Here is a 12,558-nt window from a genome sequence, read left to right on the forward strand (position 1 = left end):
ACACACACACACACACACACACACACACACACACACACACACACACACACACACACACACACACACACACACACACATCCTTTCTTACTTAAGTTTAAGTACTACTATTCTTGTTGTAATGTCAGTTTGTACTCTCCGTAAAAAAAATTGAACTGAATAATGTTTCCAAAATAAAAACATATATTTTTCTTAAAAAATAATTGTTTCCATTCATTTTCTATATTTAGAAAACGAATAATAACATAGCACAACAATGTTAAGTTTATTAAAAATTGCTGTTTGTGTCACAAATTGCTGGTTGTATTCATAGTCTATTATTTTATATTAAAACCGTTTTAAATAATGTCTTAAGATATTAATACAGTCCTCGGATTGACTTACAACATCTTAAGACTGTATTTAAAACAGTCTTAAATGCAAGAATCGACTATGAATACTGGCTTATTTCGCGTCATGAAATTATATTGAATCTTTTCTTATTTGACACATTTTATAATACATCTTAAATTCTCTTTTTATAGAAAGAGAGAAACATAACTTGCTTTTAAGACTATCTTAAGTACAACCTTAAGATGTCAACCCGAGGACTGTATTAGCAGGCACTATTTAAACTAGTTTTAAAATAAAAACGACCTATGAATATCGCTCTAGTTTAGAGTTTCATAGTTGATAGCTCTTCCTCCTTATGAACGTAGACGGAGAGGCCAGAGATTTAGAAAGAGACACTGCTCATGTTATCCCTTTCACCTGGCTATGACCTAAGTTTTAAATCTTAAATTGTAAAAAATTGATCAATTTTCTTGTAGCATGATTTAAAGCTTAGGTAACTTATTGTAGAATGTCTATTCTTCTCTGCAGGAATGTCAGATTCATAAATTAATTGTTAAACTAAACGCTGTTACAAAAAAATATTTTCTATCCAAAGTCGTCAACTGATCGCTGCTTATCTGAAAAATGCAGGCAATAAGAACAGGGAATAAAAAATTTTAATCTATCAGAAACTGTACGTTGTATAGAATGCATGTTTTCTGATATAAGTAATAAATCTGTTATTCTCTAATTACAAATAAATGCTGAGCACAATTATTATATAATGTGAATATAACAACAATATATAAATCTTATAAAGTTACATAATATAACGGTTATCTACCTTCGACATAACATCTATTATACAAATGTGTTATAATGAGATTATGACCGTTATTTTACTAATGTAACAAGTACATATCAAAATAATGCAACAGTTATATACCAATTATTTCGTAACTATATAACAAAATACATTATATTAATATCACTACAATATAACATTCTGTTATATTACATATTATTTTAGTTATATTGTTGTGTCATGTTTGCTAGGTTACTATTTATTAATCTAATAATGTTGCGTAAGTTAATAACGAGCGAAAGGAATTGTTATCAATTTACGTTGTAAAATTGTAATACTCAGCAAACGATAATGGATTGAAATAGATTAAAATGAATTCAGATTTTCAGAAATATGGATTCATGAATGTTAAAATAAATCTTTTTCAATCCTGAATGCATTTTTATTCATTTATAAGAATTGCATGAAACAAATGTCTATTCCTTTTCAATCTTGAATGCATTTTATTCATTTATAAGAATGGCATGGAGTATGCCATATGCCGTATTTCTATGCTTTTCAATCTAAAAATAATATTATAGTATTTTGTGTGAATACTGTTCAATTCAAACTTGTAAATAGGAAATGCAGTTTTTTAATCCAGTTGAATCTAAAAATAATATCGACCATTTCCGTGCATCGTGAATATTGCGCAATTCAAAATTCTGAATAAGAAATACATTTTTTATTAAATTCCAATTGAATAAAAAAATTTTTTCTTCTAAAATGAGCTAAATGCTATTCAATTCAAAATTGTGTGAGTAGAAAATGCATTGTTTCATTTAAAAATGCATTATGAATGTTACTTTATTCAGAATTATAAATAAGAAATTTTTCGTTTTAATTCAACTGAGTTAAAAAAAAGTTGTACTGTAAAAATATATCATGAATTCTACTTCAATTAATAGTTAAAAGAAATATAAAAAGAACTACGTAAATATGTACAATAAATGAGACATATATAAATTATCCTTATTTTTAATTAATAAATTAATCGCTTTTATGTATATTTTAATACGTTTCCTTTATTATGCAGCTAGTGTATATTTTTTGTATAAAAGTTTTAAAATAATAACTATAGAATTTCATGTAATTACTAATTTAATTTATTTAAACATTTTACATGTATAAAAATTTTTTATATGGAATCCATTTTTATGGATTTAAAATACGGATTTGGATTGAAAATTTCCAATTCATTTCAATCCATTTTCTGGGTATATTTATAATACATTGTTCTAAAAACGCTAATGCGATCTTCTCGTGACTTCTTAAGACTATGCTTAAGACGGTTTTGAATATATAAGATCTGACTATGAATACCGGCCTAGATAATTTTATATTTCGATATAAACAAACATAGCTTGAGAAATGAATGATCTCGGTTTTTTTAACTCACGCGCGCATTTATCAACTTCCTTCAGCCATATTCACGTCGGAAGTACGTCATCCGCGGGATATTTCGATAGACAGCGGTGGAGATAGCGCCCGCGTCGATCGCGAAATCTAACGAGCTCATACGGAAGTAACCGAAGCGAGGTAGTTGCGGTCGCCATTTTCTCGGGTAGTCATCCGAAATCATCTTGTCTCTGTCACCACGGTTAATTTTGACCGTATCTCGTTCCGGACGGGGTAAAAGACCGCCTCCTGTCCGCCGTATACGTGCCACACCGACCGTACGTCGCACCGCAAATGGCTTGTCTGAACACCCTTAAGCAGGAAATCAAAACGCTCGAATCCGTCTTCCCCAAGAGCCATGAGAGGTTTCAGATAATGTCTGCGAGCGTGGACGAACTCAGCTGCAGATTCGTCGGTAAAAATGGGAAGAAGTATGAAATACACGCCAATATCACAGTAAGTGTAACACGCGCGCGCACGCCGTGTGCCCGCTCTTGGACGCTCCGTTTCACGTCCTGTTACGTCCTCTGTGTAGCGTGAATGAGTGAGTGCGTGCGTGAATACGTGCGTACTTTCATTCGCTGCCTCCTTTTGTTTCGTTCATCTCGTTTTCGCACGGATATTTGCCTGAGTTTTGTTACAAATGGTCAATGGATGAGATATTTGTTTTGTGCCGTGAACAGGACACCTCGCGGCCAATATTGCAGCTTCCACGTTTCTTTCGTCTTTCTCGATCATCTTCGACGCCGATCGATTTTTTTCCTTGTTTTTTATCCTTCGCGAACGCGAGAACTTTCGTCGAATAAAAAGATCGAAGTCTGTCCTTTCGGACAGGGAAGATCTGCTGTTTCGAGATCTCTCAGGCATTGTTTTTTTTTTATACTGATGTGTCGCAGACAAAGGTGGAGAGAAGAGGATCCAGACAAAGAATCTCGAACGATCTCGAAGAATGTCGAATCTCAAAGCATTATTCGATCGCGCATTTAAGGACGCAGTTTTCGCGACTCGATTTTTTCTTTTTCTCTCGCTCTCTTTCTTTCTCTCTTTCTCTAGTAACGTAGAGGCGCGACATCCTATTCGTGTGTACGAGCGCGCGATGTTAGCACGAGGAACGTCGCAATCGAACGCGATTCTTTTGCAATGCGTATTTCTACTCGTATGTATGATTACAGTGTGGATATTTCAGCATCATTTACCGATTACGTGACAGATGTCAGTGTGTGTGTGAAAGTTTCTTTTTTTGTGTTTCTTTCGCGTGAGTGTTTAAACAGTTATAACGTACATAATTGCGTGTCGTGTATGTACAATTTTGTGTTGAAAGTTTGTTATCTTTCATTTGTTTTCTTTTACAATATGACCTTAGTGCCAAACACACGTTAGAATGCTCATAACGCTCATAACGTTCGCATCTTCGAATGATAAACAACGATGATGAAACGATTCCAAAGAATGTTGCGAGTGTCAAATGGAATGCAGTCTATTTCTATCAATGTAGATTAACTTTAAGTCTAGGTTCAACTTAGGATTTTTAAGATATTTTTAGGATATTTTCCATTTGGTGACTCAAGTTGACACAAGCATCAATCTTCCTTGACATTCAGTGAGTAACAAGGATAGAAAGATACTTGTATCATCAAATGAAAAGTGTCCTTTTTTATCTTTTTCCAAGAATTAGAAAAAGATAAGTTGATTCAAGTTAATCTATATTGATAAAAATGGACATTAACAATGTTTTTTATTCATTTAGGGGCATGCCCTTAATACTATTTGTATCATCCTTGTTTTAATAAACGATGAAGATAAAAATCATATAAATAGTATTAATAGCATCTCCCCGAACGCACTCCTACATTAAAATGCCTTGTGTCTACAGTGCTAAAAATCGGCCCGAGATTTCAAATAGAAAAAGAATGATCGATAATGTTGATCAGTTTGTTCAAATATGATTTATTAATTCTTTGTCTGAGATCTTGAAATGATTTCAAGTGTGGACAAGAGTCTTCAAAACTATCCTCGATTTCACCAAATTTCAAAAATATTTTGATATTTTATAAGATTATAATAGAAAATGTACACTAGTATAGAAAATGTGATATACTAGTCCCAGAGGTCTGTTTTTCATAGATAATGGCGTTTTTTCAATCAATGGCATTATGCAACCAGAAGCAACTAAGACTATCTTAGACTTCTGATCCCTGAAGATAAAGATAGCCTTAGCTGTAGTTGCTTCTTATTGGATAACAAAAAATGCTCCAATACAGTTTTGGAACTTAATATAAAAATATAAAATAGATATACGATTTAGTGAGAAATCGAAAAGGAAAGTTCTAATCAGTCTGGTGTAGAAATAAAAAACTTATTGTCTGTTATTTGTAGAACTAATTGCATTTATGTACAATGAATTCTTTCCGACAAAAAGACACAGATGACAGTGTAAGCTAAATTAGATAAGAGATTAAGATTGAGATTGGATTAGAACTTAATCAATCAGATGAAAGAAAACCAAACTCGAGTTTAGTGAACTTTTGGTTCGATTGGTTAAATTCCAATCTAATCTTGATTTCTAATCTGATTACTTAATAGATTGCATCATTAACTAATTGTTTACTTTATGTTGTCAACTTTATGTTGAACAAAGATAAAATGTTACATTGTCAATGGAAAGTATTAATTACTCGTACTTAAAATTAAATAGATATTATATTGGAAATCTGGCGAAGGCAAAATGATTTAAGTACAGCAATGACAAAGAACAGATTTATTACCTTCTTCAGACTTTTATTACCGTTCATATTGCATTTATTAAATACAATAAATTATTTATTACTTATGCCATTAATTATAAAGTTGCATTAATTTAATAATGTTTATATAGGAAACCTATCCTTCAACACCGCCCGTCTGGTTTGCCGAATCTGAGGAGACTAGTGTTACGAACGCTGTACAAATTTTAAGTAACACAACAGGCCGTGACAACCATGTGATCAATCAAGTTGGTATCCTGTTGAAAGAGTTGTGCAGACTACACTCGTTACCGGAACCACCAGATGTTGAAAGGCTGAGAACCGCTTTGGATCCTTTACGTTTAGGAGGATCGAATGAAGCTGTGGCACAAAGGATGGATGCTGAAGACTTAGATGATATTGACGAAGATGAAGAAAGTGAGACTGAAGAAGACCTTCATCTGGATATGGATGAAGGAGACGCTAATTCTAAAAATAAAGTACAGAGAAATGAATTATTGTAATTGATTTATTTTAGTTACTTTATCGGCAATCTTTGTTATTAATATTTGCCATTGATTTTTAATAATACAGAGTGAAGAAATGGATTTGGAACATCTCGCGACATTGGAAAGGTTGAGACAGAATCAGAGACAAGATTATTTAAAAGGATCTGTTTGTGGAAGTGTACAAGCTACCGATAGACTCATGAAAGAATTGCGTGATATATACCGAAGTGACAGCTTTAAAAAGGGTATGTTATTGATAATGAGGCTTCCACGGATATTTACTTTAAATATTTACATCAAACGATTTTTGCGGGTTATAGTTGTATCGTATTCTATTGCTAATAAGTATGTTTCGTAGACCTTCTATCAGAGCGAGAAGCATGCTCATACTGAGCTGCTCCATCGAACTCCTTTTATAATCGTTGTTGAGAGAGAAGGGGGAATGAGGAAAGTGACACCTCCTTAGTTTGTCAGGAGAACATATTTTACGTTAAAACTTGTCTGTTTAAATTATTTGAATGTTTTGTATTTCTCGAACCTCTTTATATTTGTTCGGAAAATGTGACGTAACTACAGTAGCGTTTTATTAAATAATATTTGGTATCTTATCTTAATGCTGTGTTTTGACAATGCTGATAGTGTGACATGTACCAATCTGATGTCTTGTTGATATTTCTTCATGTGAACATTGATCGTCATCAATGTATACTTTCTCACAAGAGCAAGATATTTTATATATTTTTGCAATACTGAGTGGAGATTTTTAATCTTTAGGATTTCTCTTTAGATTTGCTTTATTTTTCTTCAACATTCGAAAAAATTTTTTGACGTTGATAAATTGTTTATTGGGATGTTGATTGTTAAAGCCGCAGCATAGACTTTTGCATAACGCATAATACATTTCACAGAAAAGAAGAATTTCGATTGGTTGATTCCTTTGTACACTGTGCATTATGTATTATGTAAGAATCTGTGGTGGCCATTAAGGAAGTTTAAGAATTTGCGAAGTCCATCATTGCCATGTCTCCAGATTACGAATGTATGTCTACATAACGGAACTAAGTTTTTGATTTGATAGCTGACATCTTATGAAGAGCATTTTCTTTGAAGTGTTCCAAGAAGAATTCGCAATTATAGGAAAGATAGAAGAGACCATTGCCACGTTAGAAGTCTGTTCGTAAAATTGATCATAGGAGAAATATGCGATTGTTGATTAGTGCTAAATTAAAGGGATGATATTGACTTTATGTGAGGTTTTAATTATATTTAGGCCTGTATTTATATAGTCCATTCTTCTTTCAAGCCGTCTGAAGTAATATTTTAAGACGACTCTGATTAATTCATGATAGTCTTAAGATTATACTTAAGACAATCTTAAGACTCAATTATGAATACTGACCTTAGAGTTCCCTTCATTGAAACTTTTGTAAAAAGACTACATCGAAGCTTATATTTTATATCTTCAGAATGCAGACACGGATTTTTTTTAGATTTCCGTATGAAATTCGTCAAGTCAGTGAACTAGGAAATATGAGAGATCGCATGTTGGACACTGACAATTGGTCTGAAAGAGATATTAAGTTTATGTATTTTTGGTAGACCATATAATCTTGATGAAAAACTTTATAGATTTCAATGTTGCTTTAGATCAGGGGATAATCATGTAACTTTTTTCCTAACTCGGAAATGTAAAAAATGAAAATTTTTATGTATGTATGTATGTACAGTGCATTAATTCGCTGGGTCATAGTAGCGGCTCGACTTATCGAAAAAATAAGAAAATGCAGTACTAAAAAATTGATAAAAAATTCTGAAAAAATTCTTAGAGTTCTATGAGAAGAAAGTAAATGATTTTTGTCTTTTGCAATTTTTCTGTAAAATTGATAATATTTGAGTAAAAAATAAATGTCGATAAGTCGGGCTGCTATTATGACCCAGCGAATTAATGCACTGCAGTGTACGTATACACATACCAAAAATTTTCACTTTTCTGATATAGGGAAAATGATATAGTGAAAAATTACATAATTATTGATTGTCCGATGTAGAATCGTTTTTCACAAAAGTTTGAAGAAACTCTAAATATAATTAAGGTCTTATATAAAATCCCCAATATCATCCTTTTAATTGAATACTGCTTAACAACCACATAGATTCAACATAGATTCTTCCTACAGCGACTAATTTTACAGATTTTTGGGACAGTTATGGACTCTCCCATCTTTCCTGTAATTATAAATTCTTGAAACTTTCAAAGAAGATGTCTTTCGTAAGATGCCAGTTATCAAATAAAAAATTTGGTTCATAATCTGGAGACATGGCAATGATAAATTTCGTAAAGTCTTAGACTTTCTCAATAATCAATATCCCAATAATTGATTTATTATGAATAGAAGAGAATGGAGGATTTCCCTTCCTAGATATTTTTCTCACAAAGAAAGTTGACACCTTGGACCAATTATATAGGAAATCAACACACACTAACAGATTATACTTACATACTGAATCACATCACGGTCTAGCAAAAAAAAAAAGTCGACAATCCACTTACTTGTGCATAAAGCAATAAGTATCTGATAAAATGCCTACAGACAAAACTCAACCATTTAAAATAAATTCTGCAACGAAACGGATGCAATAAAAGGGATGTGAAAAGGACAATCACATAGGACAAAGAATAGACAAACAATCACAGAATGAGTTAAACAAAAATTTTTTTCTTTTTATTCTCTTGTATTGTAAATAGATCGAATCGACAGGATTTTAAATAAAAATTACATAATTATTGATTGTCCGATGTAAAATCGTTTTTCACAAAAGTTTGAAGAAACTCTATGCATCTGAATTTTTCAAGCCATCAAAAAAGACAGAATAAATCTATATATATATGAAGAGAAATTATAAAGATTAAAAACCTTCACTCCGTTCCACAAAAATATATAACACCTTGCTTTTGCGGAAAAGTATAAATCGGTGAAATGATCAATGTGCGCATGAAGAAATATCAACAGGATATCAGATTGAAATATGTAATCATACAATCAGCATTGTCAAAACACAGTATTGAGACAGTAAATACTATTTGATAAAACGATTACTATAATTACAATGACATTGTATTTTTCGAATAAGTACAGAAGTTTTAGAGAAATACAGAAACATTCGGATAATTTAAACAGAGATATACAAGATTATAATGTAAGTAAAATATGGAAGCTTGATCTCTTACAAGCTAAAGAAATGGCTTTTTCTCACTCCTGTTTCCCTCTTCCCCTCAACAGCGTTTATATAAAGGAAACTCTCTGGTGATGCAGCTCAGTATTGCTTAACATCAATGCATTGCTCGCTCTGAAGTAAGTGGACAGTAAGATTTACGAAACAATAGATAATGATGGCGATAACTCTCTGCATCTTTGAAGAGTATGTTATTTTGAAAGTTTTGAGATTACAATTAAGTTTTTATAACATTATACATTTTATATATATAGTGTTTTTAAATTTATGGTAAGTTTTTGAAATAAATCTTTACATGCAATAAACAAGAAAATCATGCAACTTAGATCTAAAAATGTGTAGAATGAAAATTAAAAGATTAGATAAAAATTATTGAAAGATATTTAACAACAAAATTTTATTCAACGATATTTTATTTGACATTTTTTGACTAGTATTAAGTCACAGTTTGCCAGAATTATTCGAAATATTGTTTGTTCGAAATATCTATTGTTTAATTGATTGCAAACAATTTTAAATCCCTTGTATATTCAATTTTAATTGAAAATGGAAAAATGTGCTTCATTAACGTATTTTTGATACTTGTGAAACTATTTATATTTTGTGAATTATGACTTGATATTAATTCGTTAGTTCAAAATTTTGTTATTGAATTTTTCAATAATAACAGCATTGCCATTCAGTCACTTAAGTTATTTTTTTATCTTTTTTTTTACAAATCACGTCCAAAATAGGTTACAATAATCATCATTAAAAAAATTTTTTATCGCATGTAGTTCCTCAGATAAAGTTTCTTCTACCCTCTTTGGACAACATAATACAAAGACATTCAATCAACTTCTTGTATTAATTTTTTTTCCATCCAGTTTTCAAATATAACATTTCTTATTAATAATTCTGGTTTTTTTTAAATCACGTACATTAGCCTTTTAAACACCGAAAACTCTTAATTTACATATGTAAGACGCGAGTGGGATCGAATCTGGAATTACAAATCTTGAATCAACGATACAAAGCGTGTAGCTATTCCTCATTTTTCTTGAGCTGAAATAGTTAGTAAAACAAACATTCTATTCATATTTTCGTGGTCTCATGATAACAATTGACATTTGCTTACTATTACGTACTGATTCAGTATTAAATTTGTCGCCTTTAAGTTTCAAATAGATGTGAAACTAAAAGGCAACATAATTTTCAAAAATTATAATTATTTTTCGCATATTCAAGGAATATATGTTTTCGTTTTTTGTTTATTTAAAAAAATTTTTTAAATTTATCTTTTTTTATCATCTAATGAATGTGTTGTCAAAAGAATTTTGAAATATTCTATATACATTTGATATTTTTTTTCCAGGAATGTATAGCATAGAACTAGTAAATGACAGTTTGTATGAATGGAATATCAGATTGATGTGTGTAGATCCTGATTCACCACTTCATAGCGATCTCATTCTTTTGAAAGAGAAAGAAGGCAAAGACAGTATTCTTCTCAATATGCTTTTCAAGGTAATAAAAAAACTTAAGACTTAAGTTTCGAATAGTAGTAATAGGAATAGTATTATACAGAGACTGATGTAGTCCCATTTACTGCTACTATATCATTTAGATCTACAGAATTCTTCTGTAACTCCTGATGGATTAGTTCCAGCAATGTTGTGTACTGAGTCTTATGAGACTGCTCAATCTTCCTCTCCCTCAGATCTTAAGCTTAATGTAGTAGAATATATGCATTCCTTTATATTCTTAGGCTTAGTATAGTACTAAAACCTATATCTTTTTAATCGTGCTTTTTTAATCAATCTCTTATAAAACAGTGCGTGCATGTGTGCGTGCGTGCGTGCGTGCGTGCGTGCGTGTGTAGAGGTGACGGTCAGAATTAAATCTGAGATTATGAATTGATCATTTTCATAAGGAATCAGACGCATTAAGCTTTGAATAAGATATATACATATATGTATTAATTTACATTTTTTTCTAAACTTTTTTTGTAGATATTTTATTCCTAATTTTTATTATCGTAGGAATCTTATCCGTTTGAACCTCCATTTGTAAGAGTTGTACATCCTATCATATCTGGTGGATATGTTCTTGTGGGAGGTGCCATTTGCATGGAACTTCTTACAAAACAAGGGTGGAGTTCGGCGTATACAGTAGAAGCTGTTATAATGCAGATTTCAGCGACGTTAGTGAAAGGGAAAGCGCGTATACAGTTTCAAGGATCAGGCGGCGCTGGCAAAGTGTGTGGCGGACAAGGCCAATATAGTTTGGCACGTGCCCAACAGTCATTCAAGTCTCTTGTACAAATACACGAAAAGAATGGTGAGAATTTATTTTTTTATGCGTTGTTATTAATTATTAACATTGCCTAAAAACGTGTTTTCTTTTTAATAGGTTGGTTCACACCTCCAAAGGAGGATGGCTAATGAACACCAATTGCGGAAAAGTACCGAAAATATGATACATGCTTACAGCTGAGACTTTAATTCGGTGTGTGCCCAACAAGTAATTGTTATGATAATGATTTGATACACAAACACAACAGTAACTAGGTAACTTAAGATACTGAATTAATCTAACATATAATTCCTTTGATGGCTAAAAAAGCTGCCGTACACCTTGGTTATGTATCCATATTTTTTTCGGTCATTAGTAGTTAGATCGCGAATTATATCGATAAATATAAGGTATCATTTCGCTTGAAATTGATTCTTATGTTTTAAGAATCGCATTGTTACAGTATCGTAATTTTATGTACTCGCTTCCCCTTAAAGATACATATGTTGTACGTGCGAAACAGTATAATTATTCTGAAAAATTTTCGTTTTCTGAATAATGCGATCGTGCTTCCTGTCTCTTTAACGGGAGGAGATTATAATTGAACGTTTTACATAAATAATGCTGGACAAATTTTTAAGTTTTTCTTTTATTGTTTTACTATTGTGTCTTTTCTTTATTTTCTCTAAAGCAACTGTTATGCTCGGTGCATTTCAATGACGAGGCTATTTCGTTGCTAATATATGCCGTAAACAAGTAAAAACAATGGTAGTAAAAATGCATCTCTTGAAGAAAAATATACATTACTTCTATTCTAGAAATTTTTTGTCAAATATCTCTTGATATTTAAAAATTATGTGAGCGCACAACCAAAACATCTTTCTTTTTTCCAAAATTATGTAGAAATAAAATGGCTAAATAAAATATAAAAGTATAGCTTTTACATCGGGAGGCTCTAGAGAGTACGATTATAGAAGTTACAAAAGTCTCTGCAGGCTTTTAAGACTTGCAATTAATTATATGTTTATAAAACTAATTTTGTCTATATCAATAATCAAGATTTTTGACACGAGAAGCAATATTTTTTTACATTCGGCGAATAATATATTTCGTAGTATTATTGGATTAGATGAAAGGTAGATCTTATAGTGCTTGTATCGGTTGCTTTCTATTTACACCAAAATTTAGATAGATTTCATTTGTAACGTCTTAACTCAGTTGAATGCATGCTTCTTTTCATTGTGACAAGAGATTCAACTGAGTTTTT

At 31.5% G+C, this 12,558-nt stretch overlaps 1 protein-coding gene across 1 annotated transcript; it reads left to right on the forward strand.

The window, feature by feature from the left end:
* Positions 1 to 2,845: 2,845 nt before the first annotated feature.
* LOC105624853 (ubiquitin-conjugating enzyme E2 Q2) lies at positions 2,846 to 11,440 on the forward strand. Its single transcript, XM_012206205.1, has 6 exons — positions 2,846 to 3,007; positions 5,427 to 5,774; positions 5,869 to 6,028; positions 10,372 to 10,523; positions 11,039 to 11,336; positions 11,409 to 11,440. Exons 1-6 carry the CDS (start codon positions 2,846 to 2,848, stop codon positions 11,438 to 11,440), a joined length of 1,152 nt encoding a protein of 383 aa, XP_012061595.1.
* Positions 11,441 to 12,558: the final 1,118 nt, after the last annotated feature.

Source organism: Atta cephalotes (genome assembly GCF_000143395.1).
Source record: "Atta cephalotes unplaced genomic scaffold scaffold00091, whole genome shotgun sequence".
Classification (NCBI taxonomy): Eukaryota; Metazoa; Arthropoda; class Insecta; order Hymenoptera; family Formicidae; genus Atta; species Atta cephalotes.

Coding starts and splice junctions, on each gene's coding strand:
- LOC105624853 (XM_012206205.1), top strand. CDS start 2,846: ATGGCTTGTCTGAACACCCTTAAGCAGGAAATCAAAACGCTCGAATCC. Junction 3,008..5,426: donor AAATACACGCCAATATCACA/GTAAGTGTAACA, acceptor ATGTTTATATAG/GAAACCTATCCTTCAACACC. Junction 5,775..5,868: donor ACGCTAATTCTAAAAATAAA/GTACAGAGAAAT, acceptor TTAATAATACAG/AGTGAAGAAATGGATTTGGA.